Source organism: Danio rerio, chromosome 14, assembly GCF_052040795.2.
Source record: "Danio rerio strain M-AB ecotype USA chromosome 14, GRCz13ab, whole genome shotgun sequence".
NCBI classification, from domain to species: Eukaryota; Metazoa; Chordata; class Actinopteri; order Cypriniformes; family Danionidae; genus Danio; species Danio rerio.
Genome location: NC_141034.1, coordinates 9,278,357 through 9,306,264, shown reverse-complemented (window position 1 = coordinate 9,306,264; position 27,908 = coordinate 9,278,357). Strand labels below are relative to the sequence as shown.

Genomic DNA, 27,908 nt, shown 5'->3' with positions numbered 1-27,908 from the left:
CTGTGGCATATCACTAGGGCCAGAAGGAATCTGTGGACGTTTTTTGCTATTTCTGCTGAGAATTTTGGTAAAAATCTGCGGATTTCTACGGAATTATTTTGGGAGTATCCAGCGGAGTATCATAACTTACACTTTAATATATTAAATAAAAAGTAATAAACTACTGAATAAAAACTAAATAAATTCCGATTTACACATTTACTCAAGTAAATAAACTGAATTTATAATGGGCTAAAAAACAGCAGAAATCTGCGAAATTCTGCGGAAAATCTGCAGAATTCTGCGCGCGCGGATTCCGTGTGGGCCTACATATCGCCCATCAAATCATTGTAATAGAAAAATATCATTGTTAATATACAAAAATGTCTAATCATAATATGATGTATAATAAAAAAAACAGGAAATAAATAATAAATTGTTACTATGCATGCACTATTTGATTGTTGCTGATTGGTTACAAACTAAGCTAAGCTAATAAGAAACATTTGCTGAATAGATGGCTATCAATAGGTCCAGTGCTCCTGTTTCTGTGCCCTGCCAGTTTTGACTGCTCGGCTCTCCTGAGATTTGCATTCACAAAACTTGATGCAAGATTTGATGGGTGAATGCTGCAGCATATATGCACAATGGTGCAGGCTGTAAGAGACTCATGTTTGTGCAGGTTGCGGGTGCTTAGAATGAACTGTGAGATTCCCACAAAATGGAAGTATTTAAAAATAAAAATGGCAAATAATTGGCAAGTTTATCCAATAAAGACAGTAAACAGTGTTATGTCTGAATAGTTACTAAATTGTCACAAATTGTAGGTTAATTTGATAATGCAGAGAGCCGCGAGTTAGTAAAGTTTGGGAACTATAGAACTAGATGATGGGATGGGACTGTGCTTTTGGAGGTGCATTTGAAATCTTTACACATTTACAACATTGGACGGCTGCTTCTAACTCAGGGCTGTCTATGCTAATGAAGGATCATCACCAATGGGCAGGACTTTCCCCCTCTGGTGACATGTACAAAGGGAGAATGTCTATCAAACAGGGTTTCTGCAGGTTTAAGTTAAATTTAAGACTTTTAAGACCATTATGAATAAAATTTTAGACCCATAAAGGGCTAAAGGCTAAGAACTTTTTTAAATGGCCCAGATGGAAAAGCTTTTTATTTGCCCTATCAAAAAAAGTAATTTAATAAAACAATAATACATAATTAATGTAAAAAACTACTTATTTTAGATTTGATTTCTTAGCTGGATGTTTTAAATATTGTGTAAAAACAAGCAAGCTCTACTTGTATTCAACATAAACTTTCTTTAAAATCATTTAAAAATGAACAAAAGTTTTTAAAACTATAATAAACTAGATATATGCACAACAGTCTGTCCAAATCGGTGTCCTCAGCAGTAAATAAATGGAGAATGTTTAAACAAATGTTGCTGTAGGAAAAATAATTAAACCATTGATAAATAGAGTTAAAAATGACCTTTTTAAATAAAAAGTTTAAAGATTTATTAAGATGATTGTTGGTGATTGTTTGGGTTTTGGCCAGATTTGGTAGCAATACATGAACAAAGGAAAATTAAGACCAGTTTGAAAAAGATTTTAGACCAATAACAACAATATTTTAGTAAATAAAGACTTTTTAAGGTCTAAAATTTGGAATTTTAGATTTAAGACATTTTAAGACCCTGCAGAAACCCTGATCAAAGTGTTTCTGTAGACTGTTTTCATGAAGTGTGACTATAATTCATTTATTTTTTCCATTAGAGCCTGGATATATCCACACACAGTCGCCACACAACCGTTTAAACCCCTCATAAAAGTGATTTTTGCATAATAGGTCCCCTTTAAGTTTAAACCTATTTAAATTCTTGAAGCAATACATGTATTGGACGTGAAACTTTTAGAATCACACACAAAAGTAACATTGTTTTTATCTGGACGTAGCCTCAGTTTAAGTGTCTCAGGTAATTGTGATTGTGTGTGCTGTTGTACCGTGAGTTTTGCCTCAGTTTGTGCCTCTCTCTTCTGACTCTCTTTCAGATCAGCCTCAGTGTTCTTCAGTTTCCCTTTCACATCCTCCAGATCTCGCTCCAAACTCTGCTTCTGCAAACACACCTGAGAGACAAAGACAGCGAGCAGAGGATTACGGGCTGTTCAAAGGGAAATAGCCAGATCTTCATCATGTCCTGTTTGTGGAGGATGGAATCATGTCATTAGTTTCATGCAGGATGTCACACAAACCCATGTTATAAGAACAATGACAAACAAATGGAGAGATTTATTCATGGAATGTAAAAATGCAAATCTTCCTTCTCTTGTTTTGCAGTTCGACCAGATGATGTGCACACCATGCAACACTTGAAGATTTGAATCCAAAGGCTTACTCATGGAAATCAGACACTCATGCAAACCACACATTTGAAATGTGTCTGTGCACACTTAAACAGAGAAATAAAAACAGATTAAAAATAATGTCAAACATATTAACCCTCAAGCACATTACATTTTGAAGCCCTGTATATTTTTGCTATTCTCAGGTGTGATCATAACCTTTTTTAATCAAATGTTATATCCAATGACATTTTCAGATTTTTAAACGCCTTTTTTCACCCAAGTATGTCAAATAGGCATATTTTATGCTTCTTTAATATTTATCTTCCAAGACCTAAATCATACCAGCAAGTTCAGACATCTAAACACTACAAATTGGTTGACTGATGAAATCTTTTACTTATGATTGTATAAGAATCTCAAAACATAAAAAAATAACAATACAAAATAATTGGCAATAGTTTTTTGGGGGGATCTATGTGTTTGTGGGGGCTGTGTGTATGTAAGACAGAAAGTGTAAATGTTTGAGCTTTGAGCATGTTGTTTATTTTAGCATTCCCAATTCATTTCCTATAGGAAAAATTATAAAGTTGGACTTATGACTGTGTGCACACTGTTGAGTGGTTTGAGCTCAGACCATAATTTAAACTGCATTTAAAAAAAATGTATAAAGTTTTCCTGAAATAAGCAAAATATGCCAACGGTGTAAGCAAAATAATAATAATAATAATAATAATAATAATAATAATAATAACAATTCCTTGTATGTATATAGCGCTTTCCTAGACACTTTTGGGAGGAATCTCCAGATCCACCACCAGTGTGCAGCATCCACTTGGATGACATGAGAGCAGCCATATCGCACCAGACTGCACACCACACAGCAGCTGATTGGTGGAGAGCAGACAAGGTGATGAAGCCAATTGATATGGGGATGGTTAGTAGGCCAGTGGGCAAATTTGGCCAGGATGCCGAGGTTTAACCTCTACTCTTTTTCGAAGAATATCCTGGGATTTTAACAACCACAGAGAGTCAGGACCTCGGTTTAATGTCTCATCCAAAAGGCTGGGCTCACTGAGCAGTATAGAGTCCCCATCAATAGACTGGGGCGTTAAGACCCACATAGATGGCAGGTTGACCACGCCCTGCTGGTCTCACTGACACCACTTCCAGCAGCAACCTGGCTTTCCCATGTGGTTTCCCATCCAGGTACTGACCGGGCGCATCTCTGCTTAGCTTCAGTAGGCGACCATGTGAGAGTCGCAGAGAGCTAGTTTATTTTGCTTATCACATTGGAAGATTATTTTGCTTGTTTTAAGGAAAAACTTTGCTTAACTTTGACTTATTATTTCTGAAAACAAAACTATATTTTTGCTTGTCTAGAGAAGGCTTAGATTTTTACATATTTGGACTAGAAACAAGACAAAAACCACTTTAAGAAAATCATGTTTTTCAGTACAGATATATGTTTGATCTGCACTATGTTGGATTTTTTGATTTTTATTGGACAAAAAAAAAAAAAATCCTATTCATTTCTTATAGTTAAATAATTTTAGAAGATGTTTGAATAGCTTTATTTGACAGTTTTATGGAGAGTCTAACAGTATCTAGGTAGAGAAATATATAATCACAATAAATAATCACAATGCAAATTCTTACTTAGCTTTTTCTCAATTGTAGTCCAGATATCTAAAAAAAAAAAAAAAAAAAAAAAATAGATCAAGTAAAAATATGGTTTTGTTTTCACCTTCTGAAGAAATAAGTCATAATTAAGGGCTTTGAGTTAATCTTTAGAGTTTTGCCTGAAAACAAGCCAAATTTTCTGTCAATAGGAGTGTGTAAAACACACTCCTTTAAAAAAAATAGATATTTAGACTAGGATCAAGAAATAAGAATTTAGGTAAAAAAAAAAAACATTTACATTACATAAATCATATAAATAATGAAATACAATTAATCTTTGTTACATTATTATTTTTTGCGTCCAGCTCTTGAAATGCTAAGTCACTGGCCTGAAAAACACTTAAAGCTAAAAAATAAACTTTCACTCTATTATGATTAAACGTAGCAGTAAGGTCAACTATGATTTAGACTCAACATTGCAGATCCTGCGATGTGACTATTGTGAAGGTGCACGTTGTGATATCGATGCTAAAACGATAAACTGAGTTCAGATGGCAAACTTAAAAAAAAAAGTCTCAGATTAAGAAAACTATTTAATTAATATATATTAAGGGTTTCCCAGAGATGGGTTGCAGCTGGAAGGACATCCACTGCGTAAAAACTTGCTGGATAAGTTGGCGGTTCATTCCGCTGTGGCGACCCTGGATTAATAAAGGGACTAAGCCAACAAGAAAATGAATGAATGAATATATTAAGGGCAGAAGGTGGCGCAGTGGGAAGCAAGAAGCAAGAAGGTCACTGGTTCGACCCTCAGTTGTGGAGTTTGCATGTTCTCCCCGTGTTCGCGTGGATTTCCTCCGAGTGCTCTGGTATCCCCCACAAGTCCAAAGACATGCGCTGTGGGTGAATTGAGTAAGCTAAAATTGGCCGTAGTGTGTAAGTGTGTGAATGGGAGAGTTTCCCAGTGATGGATTCCAGCTGGAAAGGCATAAGTTGGCAGTTCATTCCGATGTGGCGACCCCTGATTATAAAGGGACTAAGCTGAATAAAAATTTAATGTTATGAAATGTATATTAAACGTTTTTGCCCAAAAATGTCCTCTAGTATGCTTGAGGGTTAAACAGCACACTTTATTAACCTTAAAGGCATAGTTCACCCAAAACTGAAAAATCTGTCAACGTTTACTCGCCCTACATTTGTCTTTGTATTATTATATTTTGTGTTCAACGGAAAAAGGCAACTCATAAAGGTTTGAAACCACTTGAGAGAGAGAGAGAGAGTAAATTATGAAGAAATTTGGATTTTTGGTGTGAACTATCCCTTTAAATGATCATGTAACATTAGTTTGTGTCACCCCAGGATGGAGACCTCTAATGATCTCTGTATTTACTTCACAACTCTTACTACAATACACAGTATCTTATAAACACTATAAAAGAATGACTAATTCTACACAAGCAGTACAACAGAGCTTTTTCCTTCAATGCTAAAACTGCATCAATCAGTGAACTATACATCTAAGTGTGACATGTAACTACCCCTGGTTCACATCTCCTAGTACTCACGTCTCCGGAGTACGAAGGCATTTCTGAAAAAACCATGCTATGAGTTTCAAACAGACATCACACAGAGATTGCGACACTGACCTTCGCTTTAGTGTCCTCTGATGAGGAAAAACAGAAAGAGAAAGAGGGAACAGCAGTGTGTGAGAAAACATGAGCAGTGGGAGCATGAGAGACAGAGACAGAGGTGACATTAGTGCCTTGACCAGCGGACAGCCGGCCTGGAGCTCCCATGAGGCAAAGCACAAGAGTCAGAGAAAATAGAGAGAGAGAGAGAGAGAGACAGAGGAAAAGGACAGAAAGCAGAAGATTAAGTTTAAGGCTGTTTTTAGCCTCTGGAAAAATGTTGTTTCCGCAAACTACAAACAAAAAGTAGCTACATTTAAGAAAACAGAGAAGTGAGTAGAGACAAGTGGTGGTTGTCTAAACACTAATCTAGTTGGTTACTCTGAAACTAGTGGGTTTTTAAGTAGAGCTGGGCGTTTTAGCCTTGAATCAATATCTCGATTAATTGAACATTTTACCTCGATTACGATTAATGAACAATTTATTTATTTACTTTTTTTGGGCTTGAAGTTTACTGACAAGATTTTTTTGGCCTTTTTGCCTTTATTAGACAGGACAGTAATCAGACAGGGTGGCAAAGGGGGAGAGAGAGGGGGGTAGGGTCAGGAAATGTCCTTGAGCCGGGATTTGAACTCAGGATGCCCTGAAGTGCTACCGCACCATATGTCGGCACGCTAACCACCAGCATGGTTACCGCTACATTCATTCTTCCATGGCGGGGCACCACACCAAAATTCATCCCGCCGCGGCTACATTAGAACTTCTCATTCAAAACATTCAATTATTGTTGTTGTTTTTTTGATAGTGGGTTATAATTGCACCAAAAAGCATTAAAAGGTAAATGAATTATAACAGCTCAAGCCTTTGTTTTTTTGACAGCAGTACTGTAACCGTAGTAGTGCTGTGCGCTATTTGTTTAACCCTTTAAGGTGACGTACTGACAGACTGACAAGTGCGTAAAGCCAGCAAACACGATATATTTATAGATAAAGGTCTGTGGTTCTGCATACAATGACTTTATCTTGCTGGAGTTTATAACAGTTTCAAATTACTTCAGAACGCATTAATGCCGCTCTGTAGGTCTATTGAAGAAATTCATAAATATTCCTAGCCAATCAAATAAATGTTGGAGACATACTTGTTACATAGTTACATAAACTAAATTGCACTTCAGCAGTGTTTATTTGAGAGCGCACAAGAAGATCTGCGCTTGAGCTGCGTATATTTATGGGCATGCAAGAAGTTTTGTGCATGAGCAGGCAAAAAGGCAAAAAGATTTGCATGCCCGTACTACATAAAAGCAATCTCGACTGGTAATACTGTGCTTCCGACATTTCTCCATTTGTCATTGAAATAACTGCATAGGTGGTTGGTAGATTTGTGTAAAAGATGTGGTAGGGAAAGTAATTGAAAAAATTGACTTGTAAAAATTAGACCGATTATAGGTTCTGAAATTCAATTTCGATTATTTTTTCGATTAATCGCCCAGCCCTAGTTTCAAGCCCAACATATATTGTGGTTTGTAGTGATGCACCAAAATTTCTACTAAAAAATGTTGCGTTATAGCTGATTTAGATGGACCAAAACAGTGATGTTTAAATAGCACTTCTCTGATTGGCGTATTTTGAATGTTCGGCAAATATTTTCAGCACACAATGTGCTTGCATAAGGCTTTTGCTTGGCTAATTTGAAAAAGAAATGAATTCTTAACTTTTTAATTGTTATTTTTTTACATCCTTTTTTTTTAAGAATACTCGTCACGCCATATTAAAAGATAGTAAAGAGAGTAAATGCTGCACAATGAAGATGAAATTTTACATGTTACTGAGCAGTTACTGTGGTATTCAGAGTGATTGCTAGAACACTGCTGATGTGTGAAATTAGTTTTACTGGGGTAGCCTACCAGCCTAAAATCCAAATTACAGTTTTTTTTATTAGCCCTCCAGTTAAATTTGAATTCTTTTTTTTTTTTTTCAAATATTTCCCAAGTGATGTTTAATGGGGTGTTCACATCAGATGCCACTTGCACAAAGAAATTGCGATATTTGCAGGAAAATGAAACATTTGAAGTTGACTTACTACATTCGCGCTTGAAATTCACTTCCCAATAGATGTGAATTTTCATCTTGGGCAGGGCTTCAGTCTTTCCTGTGACTTTGGTTTGGTGGCTAAATGGCTAACATGGATCTTATTGAGAGAGTAGCTGTGCTTTAGGTGCTTTAGAAAGGCTGAAAAACAGCGTATATTCATTCAGCACCATGCCTGAGTCAACTAAATCAGAGGTGTACCAAGCTCTGCGAGTTCAGCAAATCCTCCAGAAACTATACCTGGATGATGGAAGCTTTCAGCGGTGCTTCTGAATGAGCTAAGCCCAGTTTGATGAGCTGTTGTACGGTGTCAGCAGCAGGATTTCCCTTGGGACACCAACAACAGGCACTACTTCATAATCAAGCCCGTACAAGAGCAAGCTCCTGAATGGTTAACATGGTGTGAATGTCCGCTCAAGTTCATTTTCAACTCGAGTGATTTGTGGGTTCAGCACGTCAAAACACGCAAAAAGCTCATTTCGCACCGCGTCATTTGAGCTGCGTCATGTCAATATCATCTCAGGATGTCTATGCACGTCTTTGCCTTGACTTAACTTGTAAATCCCTTGTGGTTGATGCTTTATCCATATCTGGTGTAAACGCATCATGACAGATCAAGAAAACTTTACACTATTTCTATATTATTTTTACAATTTTATCTTTGTTCTTGGCTGAAAAAAACTATAATAAAAATATTTTGTCAAATTACTTGCCTTATTAACCTAGTTAAGCCTTTAAATTGCACTTTAAGCCTAATACTAGTAATACTAGTATCTTACCGGTTATTTTATAAATATTATGTACAGTACAGTCATTCAAAACCTGTTGTGTTTGAAATGTGTTAGAATAAATATTTTTCTTAAATAGCACTTGGAATATATATATATATATATATATATATATATATAGAGAGAGAGAGAGAGAGAGAGAGAGAGAGAATTCTTTATATATATATATATATATATATATATATATATATATATATATATATATATATATATATATATATAAAGAATTCACAAGAAGGCTGTAATTTTTTTAATCTGATTTTCTAATCGCGAGTACAATGTTTTAAATTTTATGGAAAAAAAAAAATTAAGGGGGGAAAAAAAGACTAAGCTAACAAGCGAAACGGGGAAAAAGAAATCTCAGCAACTATTTTTAAAGAAATACAAGGGCATTTTTATAATTTATAACTTTAAAGAAGAAGTGAGTATGCTATCATAATATTACAATCATTTGAATGACTAAGAATTTGACTGTGTGCATACATTAAAATAAAAAGGAAGCATACTTTGACTTTTTTGGGTGCTTAAAATTGTTGGACTAAGTAATAGCACAGTTTCTAAAACCCTGAAAAACAAAAACACTGAGCAAAATCTGCAAATATTCATATAGTCTCACTACAACTCCACACTGTTTAGATGAAGACTGAGCATCAGTTCAATAGAATCACTCAATTTAGCATTCATCAGTCCAGGTACCTTGTCATGCTGAGCCTGCAGTGTGTTGTGAAGAGTTCTGGCCTGCTGGATCTCCTGGTTTAGTCTGTTGTTCTCCTGCTGATGCTGTTTCTCTAGAGCCTGCCTCTCTCTCTGCTGCTCCACCAGCTCCTACACAACACGAAACACAATCATTGTAGAACTAGGACCACTGGTGTAATGTAACACAGTAATAACACTTCGCTACAGTTCTTATGTATTATTTGCGAATATCTGTGGTTTACTCGGGTGTTTATTTTTCGTGCAACTTTCACTTTTACCTTACTACAATTCTACAATAAATTTGATATTTTTACTCTGGTTTAATTTCATAGAAAGGTAACAAACATGTACCACAGTAACAAAGACTGCATATCACTTTGACATAGGGTTGTAACAATATACCGGTATGACGGTTTCCACGATTTGAACGTGCACGATTATCATACCATGAACAATTGCATATCAACGGTTTTAACCCTTAAAGACCGAGACAGCCGCCCGCGGCTAAAAATAAGTATTGCTCTTAAATGTTTAATAACTTTTGATCCGCTGATCCGATTCATACAATTCAAAGATTGGCATAAAGAAGAGAATCTCAGCTTTTCAGTGCTGTATCACATAACATTCGGACTATCAGAGGCTCCGGAATCAGTGCGGTTACGTCATCAAAATTTGACAACGCTGATTTGACAAAGAAACGCTCGTCACTGTGTCTCCGGACAAACCAGACATGATACATTGATGCATTGTCCCTCCTTCATGCCCAGATTGGTTCAAACTCGCTATATAACAACCAATAAGCATAGGTTTCGCTTTTTTTTGTGGACCAACACTAAGCTTTTTGAACAACATGGAATGAGAGATAGGCATACATTTCTGCGCGGCTAAATAAAACGCAAAAAAAAAAAAAGTTTTGCATGAAATAATTCTCATACTAAGTATTTTTGCATGCACAGCAGCACAGAAACATGACAAAACAGTGACACAGCAAAGACGAACTGCTGCTCTTGCTGTTTTCAAAAGACACAAATGAAGGTGCAGCTGTTTGTCTGCATTGCAGACAACCATATCCAAATCCATATCCACAGACAACCATATCCATGCTGGCACATAAAACCTAAGGATGGTCCATATTGAATCTAGTTTCGTTATGTAACTATTTATAGTATAGTAAATATTTATATCTATTTTTTTACTGAGGATTTGCACCATGTTTATTTGGACTTTGACACATTATTTATTATTTTTTTATTTGTTCATTGTACAAGTGGACACATTCTCTCACCTCAGCGGTCAAGATTAAGTCCTGAAAATCTCAACATGCTTACATTTCTTCATCACAACCTAGTCTGAAAAAAACAACGCTTTAAATACATGTTTACAGCCATAAACTTGGTATTGCACTTTTGGTCTCCCATTTATCCTGCTTATAAGGAAGGACAGTTTAAGTTTATTTTTGTCTAATCTTAAAAGACCCTGCTTGTTTATTCCTTCTAATTTAATTTATTAAAATGGGAGATTTTTCTGTTTATTTTTATAAAAGACTTCTATAGTTCTATTAAAATGGTTCTTTCAAAAGTTTGTTGAAATAAAACCTTTGTTCAGTCAGAAAACGTGTTCTTATTCTTTTCAGGGTCTTTGCTATGAGAATTACTATTTAATACCGTATACCGCGAAACCGTCAAACCGTGGTATTGTTTTAGACGATTATCATACCGTAAAAAATTCATACCGTTACAACCCTACTTTGACAGAGCAGTGGTCTTGCTGCATTACTTAAATTAGTTTGCGTATTTAGTGCTCACACTAGCTCAGCTCAGTTCATTTTATTTACCAAACAAGCTCATACATGCCATGAAGCTAGCAATTGATTATAATTATTATATTGATAATACTCTGCAATAAGACTGACAGCAACACCTGTTACTCCTGTTGTAAACGGCTGCTGTGATGAAAACTGAAGAGTAGGGATGCATCGATCCCAATACTTGGATCTGATATCGGTTTGATATCGCATATTTTTGCTGGATCGGGTATCGGCCAGCTGGTACTGATCCAAATTCGATCCTGCGTGTTCGCTATATTCTGTGTAATTTATAAGCCAACAAAAGCCATGAAGGTAGTCTATTATAAGGCACTGGAAAGTTGTCATGTAGGGCTAATATATCTCAAATGTTTTGAAGCCATTTTATAGTTTAATGTGAAGCACAGATGAATATTCTAGTGCTTAAATTCATGTTCAGTTTAGCGCTTCCCACCACTGTGCCTGTCAATCATTCTTCATTCATTCACATTTGAAACAGAGTGTCGCGTTCATGACAACACGAAAAACTCTCCAAGACTATTTATTCCTGTTAATATAAGTAATCAGTGGAGAAATGCATTTCATTTAATTTCTGCTTCTTAAGTTAAAACTGAACACAAACTTACTGCTCAAACAGTGTATAGATTTTATTAGTTTATACCTGTTGACTTTTTGTTAAGTAGGCTATATTTTAAAAAAAGATTAAGATTTTACTTTAATTGCAGCATTTATTTGTACTTTTACTTTCATTACTTAAGCATTTTACTATCAATGTACTTAAAGGTGCAGTAGGTGATTGTCTTCAGAAACTATTTTTGTTGTGCTGGTTGAAAGTCTCTTCACAGTCCGATAGTAATGATTACAGTAAATGATCTAAATGTGTTTATATGTATTTTTATATTCTGGGTAAAGCACAAAACTAAAAAATGTTCATCCAAATAAATAGAGTCCGACCATCTCCCTTAATTCCGATAGGCAGGTCAGACTATCTGTCAGCAAATGCAGATTCCAACTTCTGCGCATGTGTTCACGCAGATCCGCCATTAGCGAGTGCCCGTCTGCATCACAAACGCATGCGCGCGAGCGAGCTGCGGGCCGCTCGCAGATGCCGAGTCGGAGCCGGAGGCATCGAAGGACAGCCGAGCTCGGGCCGATTACTGAAAAGCCAGGCGCGGGTATAATTCACTCCTAAAGTGGCCGCGCGGTCACGAGACGGACCGGGAGAAATCAAAAGCTGAATTGAAACTTTCAAATACCTGAATCAATATTGGAGTTACTTTAGCACGCTGAAGGAAGGACAACACCATGGCTGAAGTATTACTGTTAGACAGGTAATGTTCTGTTTTGAAACTATTTTATGTTAAATTGTGTTATTATGAATGACTTATATGCACAGACGTGTTGTTCAGCCACTGAAATCTCCCGGTGAAAGATTGATGTGATTATTTTCCGTTTATATTTAGTTTAACAACAAAACACCAGTAAATAGCGCTATTCCGCCTAACCTGCTTTATTGAGCTTAAGTTGCTTTTATATTCACATTGGGTCATTTTTGAACAATGACAGCCTTCCTATACTGTACTAATGCTACTCTGAATATTCGCTCTGAAATAGCATGTAAGTGTGGCTAAGTATAATAAATGTAATTCCTGCACGGTACTGGCACTAACTAACTGGCGAATGACCTGAACTAGTGGGTTGTCTGTCGGCTGTTGCGCGCTCGCGATTTCAGGGGGTGGGGCTTTGAATCACAGTCCCACCCTGCCGTCCAAAGATAATATGCTAAGCGGTTAGCTTTTAGGCAGATCACCTACTGCACCTTTAAGTACAATAAATATCAGATACTTTAAAATGTTTACTCAAATAATATTCTAAAAGGCAACTAACTGTTACTCAAGGCAGTGGTTGTCAACTGGTTTGGCCATAGGACCCACATTTTTACATGGTCATCAAGCCGCAACCCAAATTTTTAGGAACTATAATATAATTTTAGGAATTATGATTGTTAACATACACAACTAGTGACAGATAAATCATAAGAAAATCACCAAGACTTACAAATAAACAATATTTTACTGCTGTCGTTTAACAAAATGAATCAAATTATAGAAATATTACAGAGTAAAAATGTCAAATATTGTAAACAGTTGTTAGGGTAAGGAAAAAATAAGTTACCATTAACTAAACTGAACTGTTTATAAAACATTAACAATGATCGGGTTGAACTGAACAGAAACCAGCAAACTGAAGTACAATTATTAAAATAATTATAACAATTTTCATAATAATCACCAGTAATTTGCTCTTCTGCTTTTGTGTGGGCTTTCTTGGCCTTTGCTACAAGGTGAGCACAGTAAGATGCGCGGAGTGCCTGTACTTGTTTTGAACATGAAGATGTTCTGCACTTTTGTGATACCCTCAGCTATTAAAGTCGTCTTTGAAAATAGTCCCCAGGTTTGTCCTTGCAACTGGGATGTTTGGTTTGTAAATTTCGTTTTAATTTAGAAGGTTTCATGCTCTCTTGTGAGAGCACCTCACTACATATGACACACTGAGGTTTTAAGCCTTTTTTGTCGTCAATATATGTAAATCCACACTTTACATATTCTGAGTCGTACTCGCACTGAAATTTCACATGTCAAATGGTACGGTTGTCGCACGCGCATTTCAAAATAAAAGTCTGAAATAAGCAGAATAAGTTAAAAATTAAACTTTTGTTGTTTTTTTTTAATCACACACTCCGCAACCGACGGAAAATGTTCCCTTGACCCACTTTTGGGTCGCGACCCACCAGTTGACAAACACTAGTCTAGTGAGATATCAGTAGTTTTACTCAAGTATGCTTTTCAAGTACTTTATACCCCACTGACTAATACATCATCTCCTGTGTAGCGCTTTAAAATAACTTGCAAGCGGCTAAAAAAAGCCATAATGCTAAAACCAAGACATCTGATTGGCCACTGGTTGCCTCCAGATTCTCCTAAGGAAACCAATGACCAATTAATCTTCTGCATTTCTTCCATTGCAGTGGGGCTGTAGGAAACACTGAATCACCGGCGTCTCACCCGTTGATGTTCTCTCTCCATGTCTTTCCTGCGCTGCTCTGCATTGCAGCGACTGCTTTCAGCATTCTGCCTTTGACATTTCAGCTCCTCCTGAAGGTGCTTGACTTTCTGCTCAGCTGTCTGGGCCTACAGACACACAATCAATGCACATTCAAAGCAAAAATTCCAATAAACCACCATAAACATAAAAAGTAGCACCACAAAAAGTTTTAAGTTGGGAAGTTTTCTTTTTGCTTTAGTGATTATGAACCCAACAATTAATCCATTTTATAGACCTCATTTAAAAAGTGTAATGTTAATTTATGAATTTACTACTAATTAAGAGATTTGGGTCAGAACTATATTTTGAAGGAAAGAAATTGACATTAGCATGCACTAAATAGAATTTAATATTTAAATACAATTTAACAAAAAACATGAACTAAAAAGTAATGACTTTAATTTGAAGTTAAATTGATTTGAAAGTTTTTCAATGCAAATGCATTTAGATCCAGTTATTTAGTAAACAAATCATATAAAATTATATAAGTTTACCATATAATATATTTACTAAAAGACTATTAAAAAAATTACTTTATATTAGTTAACATATTATATTAACATTTGCATAAATTGCAAAATACACCACATAAAGTTAACTTTTGGCAACTTTTCTTGTTCCATTATGTAATAGGAACCAAACAATTAATCCTTTTTATAGAACTCATTTAAAACATGTTAATTTATGAATGAACAACTAATCAAGATAACTATTTTCCTAAAGGTAAGAAATTAATTTTCTTTCAGTTAGCATGGATTAAATACAACTAAAACAATAGAAAAAGATTTATCAAAAGAAAAGCTTTATATTTCTAACAAATGCTGATCTTTTGAACATTCCATTCACCAAAGCAAGTGAATTTTTGAGGAATAAATGATTGTGGTTTGACTAACCATTTCAGCACTGATAATAAAGGTTTCTTGGCACTGGTAACTAGAGTAAAGACTGGTTTACACTTTTGCTATTGTAGTAATAAAAGATTTAAGGGTATGGGTTATCAATATTATCCTAGTTTTGTTAAAATGACTTAAAAAGGCAAATAAAAAACAAACATGGATCCCTGCAATTTGTGCTTATTTACTTATGTTTGTATTGTTTCATGTCTTGTTGTGGTTTTTTATTGGTATCTTTTACTTCCTTATTCAAGATATTGTTTGATAAACCTGCACATGGAAAACTACCTCACAGAGTTCGATGTTTACGTTGTAATTTCACAAAACTGCATAAAGCTGCTTTAAGAAAGAAACCATTCATTTCTGTTGGCTTTTTTATTGGTTTCTATTCATTTATTCTTCATTTAATTACTTTATTCAATCATACGATCATTAGTGATTTATATAATTATCATTATATCATTGCATTGTTCATTAGTTAATGATTAACTTTGATTATTGTTTTCCTGTAATTATTGCTTTATTATTATTTCTTTTTTCCATATTGTTATAATCGTATGACTGTGGATTCAAGCAACACTTGTTTTCAAGAGTAAGAGATAAGAGAATGTCTCCACTTCAAGGTCTGTATTGTCTCTGGACAATGTTGTCAAGCAGTAATTTTCCACTGCTGTTGCTTGTGGTATAATAAAACTTGTTGGATTAATCCTAGTCAGACGAAGTCTGAGCATTGAATCATACGCAGTGAAGATTATTCAATAAACTCTGCTCTTTCTTTATCATCATCTTCTGCTTCTGCTCCTCTCTGGCTTTCTTGGTCAACTCCTATATTGATAGGAGACTGGTATTCAGTTGAATACTGGTTAACAGGTTTGGGTATTAGGCAGCTCCGCTGGCTTGTTGTCTGGATACCCAGAGAAACAGACATTTTCTGACAAGATCTGGTGTCTGAGGCTAGATCTTATTTATCTAGCATGGAGAGTGTTTTCTAACAACTAAAATATCCAAATTGTGACTGATATTGAGATTTGATTTGCACTTTAAATGAAAGGAATACAGCATACTTTAACCATTTATACATTATATAAACAATTTATTAGCTGTCCATATAAACACGCATTCACATTGTAACCTTTCACAACTAGCTAATCACTATTTCACAGAATTTACAGTAAGTTTTCAAAATCAGGATAATCAAACATTTTAATAATAATGTAAATATAAAATGATAATACTATGTTTACTATGGTTTACATTGAAACTTGTGATCATGATAACACTAAAATAAATGTAAAATGTAATAATTATTTGACTGCATTTTATTTAATAAATCCAGCCTTGGTGAGGGTATTTAAGTGACTTTAAAAAATGAATAATGAATTATATATAATAAATAATACATAAATAAATACCAACCTCAAACATTACAATGGCACTCTATACTATTGTTCATTAATGACCATAACATATTGATAAAATTACTTAATTATACCAAATAGGATAACTAATTGAACCTTATTTTAAACTGCCTATTATCATTATTATTACTATTATTATTAATATTATCATCATGAATATTAGAGTTGAGTCTGATGGTATGAGTGGGTGTTTTGGCCAAAATATCATTCAAACAGCGCTGCATGTTGAATTGTGTTCACTGTGTTTTCAAACGAATGCAACGGATATATAAACAGGGCTCGAAATTAACCATTTTGCTTGGTAGCACCGGTGCTCCTAACTTTAAACATTTAGGCGCATCAGCCAAAATTTAGTCGCACCCACCAATTATGAGCACCGTTACTACACGTTTTATACAAACATATTTATTGTATTTGAAATCAACACTTATCAAACTAACAAGCAAAAAAAATTATATATATATATATATAAATGCAAGCGTGAGGAAAATATGTCTCAACGAAATCCCGTTATCACAAGAAAATTGATTTTTATAACAGAACTGAATGAGCAAAAGATACACGGAGCGCTCACCTGCCCTGCACGCACTTAAATGAATCTGTTAACGGTATAACTGTGCTGTTCTCACAAGTGCTGTCTGATATTGCACTAATGCTTTTGACACAGATTGTAGCTTATTATATGCATACATGTTAATAGCAATACCGGTTTATTTTTATGAGTAGCGATATTAGTTTACTCAATGCAAGCCCGTTCGCGATGGTGTACGTGGTGTTCAATTTGACATATAGCTGTCCCTTGCATGGCGGACAGCATCTGGCGATTATATAAGAGATTAAACAGAAGCTCTCGTGCTAGATGTGGCAAACAGTTACCTGAAAAGTCCATCCCACAGACTTTTTATAGAGGACTTGAAGCCAATGGAAGTCTTCTACTCTTGGAAAAGTTTAGATAGTGGATTAACATTTAGCACGATCACTACTAAGATGTTTCAGTATTTATAACTTTAGATGTCATGGTTTCTAAAACAAAATCTGTCACTGTTATCTTCATTCTCCTCTTCAGCGCTTTACAATTTTTCGCGGTAGCAGCTCTCTCTCTGTCATCCCAAGCCAGAAGCGCTGACTGAGTGATTGACAGCTGATATTAACCAATCATTCGCGTTCACTGCTAGAGCAGTGGGCCAATAAGAAGAGCGTGAAGGCGGGGCACGCATTACGGACTTGGATTTGTTTACTGAAGCAAGTTGACATGACAACTGTTTTAAACTATTCCCGAGCGCTGCGTTTCGCGTTTCAAGTGCAGAGATGCATTCTGCGTGAATTTCTCCCGAATCCGCGCATGTGGTGAACATTTTACAGTAAAAACTGGTCGCACATAACAATTTTAAGCACTCGCAGAAATGCTCCCAAATATATTTTAAGGTCGCATAGATAAAATTTCGGGTGCATATGCGACCAAAATGGTCGCAATTTCGAGCCCTGTATAAATCTTGGACATTTTTAAAATCACTTTTATAAGGGGTTCAAACACAGTTGTGTGGTGACACTGTGCGAATATGGCACGCCTCTAATGGTAAAAACTGATAAAAAAATAATTAAAATTATGATCACACTTTATAATTCTCTGTAGAAACACCTGGAATGCCATTCTCCCTTTTCTACACGTCATCAGAAGAGGAAAGGCCTGTCCATCAGTGACGATTTCTCCCTCATTAGCATAGACAGCCCTAAGTGAGAAGCAGCTTACTCTGTCAGTTTCCTGTGTGCTGCGGGTCTGTGCGCGGGTCAGCTGCTCTTGCGTGCGCGTCAGGCTCTGCTCTTTGCTGCTGATCTCTCTGTTAGCCTGAGCCAGACGAGACTCCACATCCTTCATGCGCTCAGTCTCCAGCTGTGCCTCGCGCTGTAGATCTGAAACACGCACACGCAGCTCTGAAAGAGGAAGACACACTCAATTATTCATGTGCCACTGTCAAATGTTATTTTTGGCTAGTTTGAAATAAAGGTTTGATGTATTATGTACCATATGAAAACATTTACAGGATAAAGCTTCCTACTCAATCCAACAAGTGCATTTATGGAAACTAAGCTATGCATAACCATAATATTTCTGAATGACATCATAACGTAATTAACATATGAATAGGGAATTTCTGCGGAATGATTTTGGGATTATTGTAACTAAAAACTTCAAACATGACATAAAAAAATAATGACTTTACAATTTACTCATTTAACTTTAGAGTTTACAACACAAATCTATGAAAGACTACATAAAAATAAAGAAAATTACTTTACTAACTGTATTGTAAACATATCAAACAAACATTTGCATATTAGTTAGTAAAATTATTGAAATTAATAAAAAAACTTATATTCATACAAGTAAATTAATTTGACTCGATGGGCTAAAAAATCCATGGAAGTTGCAGATTCAGTTTAAGCCTACATACGAGTGATATTACAAGTAATAAACACTTCAAATATTTGTTATATATGATATATAATTATTGTATATAGGTTCAAAATGGGATGAAATTGCTTAATCTTAGCGTAATAGAGCTTTAAATTTAGCTCATACATTTTAATGCCATGTTTTTTTACCCCAATAATTACAAGACAATAGTCTAAGTCTAAGTGTACTTAATGCAAGAATTATTTGATGACATAATGACAAGTCTTTTTTTTTTCTCACATGGTCACCCACTAAAGCAAAGCAGGGCTGCAAATGGTCAGTATCTGCATGTGAGACCACATGAGAAAGCTAGGTTGCTGTTGGAAGTGGTGTTAGTGAGGCAAGCGGGGGTCACTCAACCTGCGGTCTGTGGGTCTTAACGCCCCAGTATATTGAAGGGGACTCTATACTACTCAGTAAGTGCCGTCTTTCAGATGAGACGTTAAACCGAGGTCTTGACTCACTGAGGTCGTTAAAAATCCCAGGATGTCCTTGGAAAAAAGAAGTAGGGGTTAAAACTTGGCATCCTGGCCAAATTTGCCCACTGGCCTCTGAAACATCCCCATAAGATAATTGTCTCATCTCCACCAATCAGCTGGTGTGTGGTGTGCAGTCTGGTGCAATATGGCTGTCGTTGCATCATCCAGGTGAATGTTCCACAATGGTGGTGGATGAGGAAACTCCAACCAAAAAAGTATAAAGCACGTTGAGTGTCTAGTATATAACGAATATAATGAATTATTTTAATTGTAATAAAGACACATAATAAAGAGATAGTTCATCCAAACACTCTGACCTTCATTTGGTTTTAAATCTTTAGGAGTGTTTTTTCTTTTGTTTAACACCATAAAAGGTATTTTAAAGAATGCTAGTGCCTTACACCCATTGACTTCCATAGTCAGATTAAACATTACAATAGAAGTCAATGGGAGCCAGCTACTAGCATTCTTCAAAATATTTTCTTTTGTGTTCAACAGAAGAAAACAACAATAGATTTTGAAAAAGTGAAGGGAGAGTAAATGATGACAATTTTAATTTGTGGATGATAGTAAGTACGGGTCTGATTATGTGTATGGAAAGGTTTTATAAAAACGTGTGTTACTAGCAATAAGTGCGCTGCACACCAATTTGAAGAATCGCACACCAGACGTGCACATTCACAAGTTATTTAAAAAGAAATTATTGAGATGGAGCTCTGTGGCATGGCAAAAATATGAGCAGTGTCATGAGTCGTGGCTGGGTGACACGGACAGCCGTTGTGAATTTCACAGACAATAAAATTGGACATATTGGAGGGTCATATTTCATTTACTTTCAAAAATTATACAATTGTTGTTTTTTTTTTTTACTTTGTCATTAATTCTGGTGCTATTCCCTTCAAATTCTGATTACCAGAAAATATATATATATCAAGGCAGTTTTCTTGTTTAAATATTTCAGAATAATGGTTTCGCTTTTTTGTCTTCACATGGTATACATTCCACCATTTACACTATACACTGCATTGACTACATTACACTGTAATTAAATTACAGTATTCTGGTGCAAAAATCCTTTGCTAACTTTAAAAAAATGAAGATGCTTAAATGCAAGCGTTAAAAAGATCACTGTAAATGCATTCTGATCTGTTAATCATTGTGAGTTTTTTTATAGGTTCTGAAGAATTTACATTTGGGAAATGTTTGTATTCCTGTTCCAGAAGCCAAGCGTTTACTGGTCAAAATCAGTAATACTGTGGTGCAGAGCTGTAGAGAGCTGTCTGTGGAAATGACAAACCCTGATGACCTCATTGATGACTCATCAACTCCACAAAAACAAAACAATGGAGAACATTCATACCATCCGCACTCGCTCTCTCTCTCACACACACAGATCTCTCTTGCTCAACACACATACACACACCCAGTCTCTCGCTAAACCACCTTACAACAGTTGTGTCCGATTCTGGCCAAAGATAAGACCAGCATGTGTCAGTGAGTCTAATTCACTCTTCTTGTTTAGAAATTAGTATTTAGAAATACTTAATGCACTGCAAATACTAAACATAGAAGTTTAGAACAGATCTAGTGAGGGGAAAAAAAAAAGTTTACATTTAAGCATATTCTATGGTTTCAATGTCTGGAGTCATTTTTTTAACATTAATACATTATATGAACAGAACACTTGGTAAAAAAAATACGCATTTAGTTTATTAAAAGTATATACTGTATAGTAATATATGAAATGTTTTTCATTAGAGCTGCAAAATAGATCACAAAATTAACAATATTACAATATTATTATGTGCAATATTCATATAATCAATATCGCAAACGTGTCAAATTGCATCTATTTTATGCATCTATTTATCTAAATTTAACTAATCAGCTAAGGCCTTAAACCCCACCTCCCCAGTAGTTGCTCTTCTGCTATTGGCTGGAGTGCCTTAAAAATGAACCCAGAGCTGAAGAAAACACTAATGTCAAGACAAAAAAAAAAAAAAAAAAGGACAACAGCCAATCACAGTCAAAATATCTGCGGAGGTTTTAAAGACTAAATATTTTTAGTCTGAATTTGAATTTATTAGATCTGAAATTTTTTTTTTTACCTGCTTAAACATAGCATTTTACAAGGGAAATGTACACTCACCAGCCACTTTATTAAGTACAATGCTAATAAAAGTTAATGCAAATTTCTAATCAGCGAATCACATGGCAGCAACTTATTGCATTTAGGCATGTAAACATGATCAAGACGATCTGCTGCAGTTCAAACCGAGCATCAGAACGGGGAAAAAGGTGATTAAGGTGACTTTAAACGTGGCATGGTTGTTGGTTCCAGACGGGCTGGTCTGAGTATTTCAGAAACTGCTGATCTACTGGGGTTTTCACGCACAACCATTTTAAGGGTTTACATAGGATGGTCTGAAAAAGAGAAATTATCCAGTGAGCAGCACTTCTGGCATCAACAAGGCATTTGCGCCCACAGAGGGCAGAGGAGAATGGCCAAACTGGTTCCAGCTGACAGAAAGGCAACAGTAACTCAAATAAGCACTTGTTACAACCGAGGTATGCAAAAGAGCATCTCTTAACGCACAACATGTCCAACCTTGAGGCGAATGGGCTACAGCAGCAGAAGACTACACCGGGTGCCACTACTGTCAGCTAAGAACAAAAAACTTAGGCTATAATTCGCACAGGCTCACCAAAATTGAATAGAAGATTGGAAAAACGGTGCCTGGTCTGATGACTCTCGATTTCTGCTGCAACATTCAGATGGCCGACTCAGAATTTGGCGTCAACAAAATAAAAGCATGGATCCATGCTGCCTTGTATCAATGGTTCAGGCTGGTCGTGGTGTAATGGTCAGGGGGATGTTTTCTTGGCAGACTTTGGGCCCATTAGTACTATTCGAGTATCGTGTTAATGCCACAGCCTACCCAAGTATTGTTAATGTACATCTCCATCCCTTTATGACCACAGTGTACCCATCCTCTGATGGCTACTACCAGCAGGATAACGCAATATGTCATAAAGCTGACCTCAGACTGTTTTTTTGAACATGACAATGAGTTTACTGTACTTAAATGGCCTCCACAGGCACCAGATCTCAATCCAATATAGCACCTTTGAAATGTGGTGGAATGGGAGATTCACATCATGGATGTGCAGCTGACAAATCTGCAGCAACTGTGTGATGCTATCATGTCAATACGGTGCAAAATCTCTGAGGAATAGTTCCAGTACCTTGTTGAATCTGTGTCACGAAGGATTAAGGCAGTTCGGAAGGCAAAATGGGATAACCCGGTACTAGTAAGGTGTACCTAATAAAGTGGCCAGTGAGTGTATATTGCAAGTAATATTTCCAGTCTTGTTTCCAAAATTACATACTCAAATAATTTAGATCACTGTCTATTTATTTTGTAAAAATTGCAATTGATTGTGTTACTTTTGATTGATCAACTGCAGCTTTAGTGAGCACAATACTTTTTTTTTTTTTTTACTGAGCCCTAACTTTTGAACTTTCCTTCTCAGTGCATTCCTGCTTTTCAATGCATGTATTGTGTCTCATGTACTGGAATATCATCATTGGAAATCTGACACTAGCATTTCCCAATAAGCAGGCTGACTGTGTAAATAAACCTGACATTCTGTGAACAAATACAAAGCTTTACCCCAGCTAATGGACAAACACAGCTGCAAGAAATATAAAACTTCACTTTAGTCTTACTTTAACCTTATTATTATACACATTCATTTAACAAATATAGCATCTAGTGTACTTTCAGCACTATGTGAAGCTATGACAAATCTCCTCCTTCCTTAACATGCAAATACTACACAAATCCGCTCATACCACTGATGAGGTCAATCAACTTGCTCTTAGTGGTTGCCATGCCAACACTGTGTAAACAGCGACTTTGGACTGTTTTAATTTTTTATGATTATTATATAGCAGGCAAGCAAATGTCTTGGATTCCAACAAGCCTGGAAAGAGAGATGTAACTCAACCCAGAGAACATGACACAGCAGATTAGCATTTAAAGGGACAGTTCACCCAGAATTGAAAACTGTCATCATTTATTCACTCTCCACTTGTTGCAAACCAGAGTTTGCTTCCTCTGAAGAACACAAAAGATGATCTACTGAAGTATGGCTGGGTTGTTAACCAGAATATTCATGACAAGGCAGTTGATGGTACATAAGGAAGAAACTGAAGATCCTTCAAATATCTTCTATCATGTTCAACAGAAGAAACTAACTGACCCAAATTTAAAACTAATTAGGGGGGCGAGTTCATTTATGGTTGACCTATTCCTTTAAGTAAGTAAAGAGAGCATTTTCAACCCTCATATTTTGGGGTTTATTTTTGAGCAAGAAGAGAAAATTAAAAATAAATACAAAAACAGTTTTTAGTAAAGGAATGAAAGATATTCAACCAGGATTAAAAGATCTGTTCAGTTCACTGTGATCATAATCAACATGAAATGTGAATAAGAATGAGTTTTACAAGTTTAAAACGTTTTTAAAACAGTGCAAGTTTCCAATAAATTGCAGCGATTTTATCGTCTTTACTTTATCACCACAACCGCATGTACAATTATAGAAGAACAATACAGTACAATTATAATAGAAGATGCTTTAATGACGGTTTGTGGACATTAAATCAGGTTTATTCTGTACATTAAGATAACTGATATCCATACAGCAGTGGATATTAACGTGTACCCTGTCACACTTGCAATGCAAAAACAGTGCAAAGCTGCACGCGCATGTTTGTGTGTGTGCATGAACTTTGTAAAGACATTGTATGTGACTCATCGTTGCAGAAAGGCTTGAATTAACTCCACAACAAATACATCAAATAATCATTGGGAAAGTTCTTACTGTAGTATTTCTCACAAACGTTACGTGAGATCTGCTTCCTTCATGTCTTTTACTGTGCTATTTATCTGACGCACACAGCCGGAAATTGAGGCACACTCTGACGGGCACGTAGGAACGGTGGGCGGTGAGAACTAGTATTAAAAGCACAGGTAACAAAAACAGCTACATTGCGTTAAGAGCAGAGGATTCTAATGTTCTAAAAGGTATAATAAATAATCTGAATGGTGATTTGAGCTGAAACTTTACAGACACATTCTGGAAACACAAAGATCTGAAATCTTGAAAAGGGGTCAAATAGGTGCCCTTTAAGTAGGGCTGTTCAATTAATCGAAAATTCGGTTTCGATTTCGGCGTCTAACGATTATAAAAAACCATTCATCAAAATAAACAATTATTCCCTCATATACCGTCCCCCTTTCCAGTTGTACACATTTGTTGCTCTGCAAAGCTCAGTTCTATGTGAAAATGACTAAAAGCATGTACTGTATGGTAACTTTTGCAGCACGGGTTGCGCATCATTCATTGATTTATATTCAAATCATATTTTTAAAACACAGCCGAAATAAAACAAATAAGCTTTTCTATAGAAGAAAAAATATTATGGGAAATACTATAAAAAATTCCTCTGCTAAACATAATTTGGGAAACATTCATATATGAAAAAATTCACAGAAAGGCGAATAATTTTGACTTTAACTGATAATCGTTTTCAATAATCGTGACTACAATTATGACCGAAATAATCGTGATAATGACTTTTTTCCATAATCGAGCAGCTCTACCTTTAAAGCACCTATTCTGTAAAACTTAGGGATGAAGTTATGATTGTTATTTAATATAATCAAAGTAAAAGTGGAAATATAAAATTTGGATATTAGGGGAAACTGTACTAGATACAGCTTATCATAAAAAATACTTTACACTTCTGGCTGGAACGGGCGGGAAAAAAATGCATTTAATTTAATTGGAAATCGTCTCACTCTCCATCTACACAAAATTGGCACATTGGATTTCCTAGTGCAATCACAATAAAATAGTATTCAGTGTTAAGATAAAACTGGGGACCTTGTGTATCTACCTTCCAATTATTAATAGCATGCTTTAAGTTAAAATTTTTTATTTATATATTTTTTTACATTTATTTATTTATTTATTTATTTATTATTTATTTAATCTCTCGTATGTTGAGGGGGTTTTTATCGTTGTTTGCTTTTGGTAAAGTAAAAAAGTCTGTTTATGTTTGTACAATATGATTTGTTTAAAATATATTTTATATATAAAACAAAACTAGAAAAAAAAATGTAACAGGAACATCAAAACAATATATACAAATATAAAGATTCTGTGATTTTAATACAGATGGTTAATGGTTTAATTTTACTCAGGGATGTCTAAATAACCTATTAAACTGTATTTTTTTCCGGAAACTCCAGTGGTTAAGCTCACCATCGATCTCGTTCCTCAGGGCGTCCTCCATCCCACAATCACTGCTCTTGATCATGACCTCACTGGATGAAACCAAGGAAGTCGGTCGTCCTTTGGGAGTGGACCACAAGACATCACGTTCCCATGGAAACACAGAGGAGGGGGTGGATGGCTCTGATTGGCGGACGTGGCGCCGGAGGGGCGGGGATTTATATGGTTGCTGTGGAAACGGGGAGGAGGCCCCGCCTGCTGAGGGCTTGGGGACGTCTCCAAACTGCAGCTGCTGCTACAGCAGACAGAACACAAACACGTGATTCAGGAAGCAGAGGGACAAACAAAACATTTCTTATTAAGAAGCTACTCTTAAAAGTGTTTATGCATACGTGACGTACTCTGGCATGCTGTGCTTTGCTTTCGCTCTCCGCTCTGAAACCACCTGCAGTGAAAAACAGGTTGTAAAAGAATAACAGTGATGAATAGATTGTTCTGAATGCATCCCACACATGATACAAGCCAGGAAAAAAGAGCCTGGATACAAAGTTGAAATCAGAGATAGACAAAGCAATCGCACTCTGTACCATGCAATCAGTCTTTAGGGACCTTCAGGGAGGAAAAAAAACACTCTTTACCCTACTTTATGAAGGGATACAATATGAAATCTTTGAAGAATCGCAAACAGCCAGAAAGTGAGAAAAACAAATGGGCTAAGCGTGACGGATGGTACCGTTGTTGTCCCAGGGAGAGCTCGTGTTCCAACAAGGTGTGGAAAACAACGTGGATTCCCCAGAGCCGTTCCCCTTCTGCAGCTTTTCCAGCTCTGCCTCAAGCCTGCATGCACAGTAAGAGAGATGGTGTTAGGTCAATACAGCAATGGGGCTTACAGGCTAATGTCAATACTCAGGCCTAGAGTGGTGTATTGGGTCATTTTGAAACCTCATCATCAGTGTCACAGCAATGTTATTTTAGTATTTTTTATAAATAACATTTACCAAAACAAGGTGTTTTGATTAAGTCTTAAACAATGATTACGATTATATTGGATAATGAAAGCATTTTCAAAAAAGCACTTTAATCCAAAAAGATTGAACAAAAGGTCACTCCACTTTAAGTAAAAGTTTCCTAGAAAGAACAAGGTACATCAATGTCACTTTTGAAATAACATTCATATGTTATTCATATGTTTATAGCATAAACAGCTGGAAAAAAAAACTCTATATTTTATAATCATATAAATTTCATAATTATTTAATAAAAGTTATTTAACTTAATTTGCTAAGAAACCTTTAGGATGGCAGGATTAATGATGATAATTATTTTATTTATTTATTTATTATTATTTATTTTATTTTATTAAAGTCTGTAAGACTTATGAGTTAATAGTTAGGTTATTTGCTAAAATATATTATTTAAATCGTTCAGGGAGCTGAATGCAGTAAATAGTCTATAAAAAAGGTCAAAAATAAACCTGTACAAACAATCTAGCCTTAATAACCAAATTATTTAACAAAAGATGATACTGCAGTAAAATATTTGTAGTCTTTTAATAAGCGTGATATATATAGAAGGGCTATGAAAAGTTAATTGTTTGATTTGACATTTTTTAGACGGAATTTGTCCAATAATAAACGTGAAACGCGTGGTTGTTGTCTTGCGGTGAACTCGGCCAATCGTGTAACATCAGTACCGTCATCGCAGTTCCAGCAGACGCTCTTCAGACGCTGCACCGGCTGAATCAGTGAACTGATCTCAGAGCGCTGTTGCAGTACTTTGATGCCACGAGTCAATCAGTGGCGCCTGCGCAGCGTCAATCTGGACAACATTTCTAAACAGCATACACCACTTTAAAACAGATTTCGATTGATCTGCGCAGCGCTGTATGAAGTCGAACGCACCTATTGACTGGAGACTCGCTCTTAACAGATCGTTTGAATCAGTGAGTTGTCAATTGGAGACTCGCTCTAAACGGATCATTTGAATCAATGAGTTTTCAACTTGAAACTCACTCTGAAGGGATCATTTAATCAGCAAATTGTTAACTGGATACTTGCTCTGAACGGATCATTTAAATCAGTGAGTTGTCAACTGGAGACTCGCTTTGAAGAGATCATTTAAATCAGCAAGTTGTTAATTGGAGACTCATTCTCAATGAATCATTTCAATCAGTGAGTTGTTAACTGGGGACTTGCCCTAAACAAATAATTTTAATTAGTAAGTTGTTAACTGGAGACTCGCTCTGAAAGGATCTTTTGAATCAGTGAGATGTCAACTGGAGACTCATTCTCATTCTCAATGAATC

At 35.8% G+C, this 27,908-nt stretch overlaps 1 protein-coding gene across 5 annotated transcripts in view; it reads right to left on the bottom strand.

Annotated features, from left to right (window-relative positions):
• Nucleotides 1–27,908, bottom strand: part of si:dkeyp-115e12.6 — a 61,312-nt gene that overhangs the window by 19,368 nt on the left and 14,036 nt on the right. For 3 of the 5 annotated variants that reach the window (XR_015507019.1, XM_087280996.1, XM_087280995.1), the window contains exons 4-10: nucleotides 26,337–26,440; nucleotides 26,005–26,048; nucleotides 25,634–25,898; nucleotides 18,117–18,298; nucleotides 14,016–14,141; nucleotides 9,147–9,275; nucleotides 1,986–2,108 (exon numbers count right to left, since the gene is read on the bottom strand). Coding sequence is in view for 4 of the 5 variants with exons in the window: in XM_087280996.1 (XP_087137122.1) it covers nucleotides 1,986–2,108; nucleotides 9,147–9,275; nucleotides 14,016–14,141; nucleotides 18,117–18,298; nucleotides 25,634–25,898; nucleotides 26,005–26,048; nucleotides 26,337–26,440 (973 nt within the window). In the remaining variant the exon portion in view is untranslated. The remainder of the gene's footprint in view (nucleotides 1–1,985; nucleotides 2,109–9,146; nucleotides 9,276–14,015; nucleotides 14,142–18,116; nucleotides 18,299–25,633; nucleotides 25,899–26,004; nucleotides 26,049–26,336; nucleotides 26,441–27,908) is intronic. The other 2 variants (XM_087280998.1, XM_087280997.1) reach the window with 1 other exon arrangement.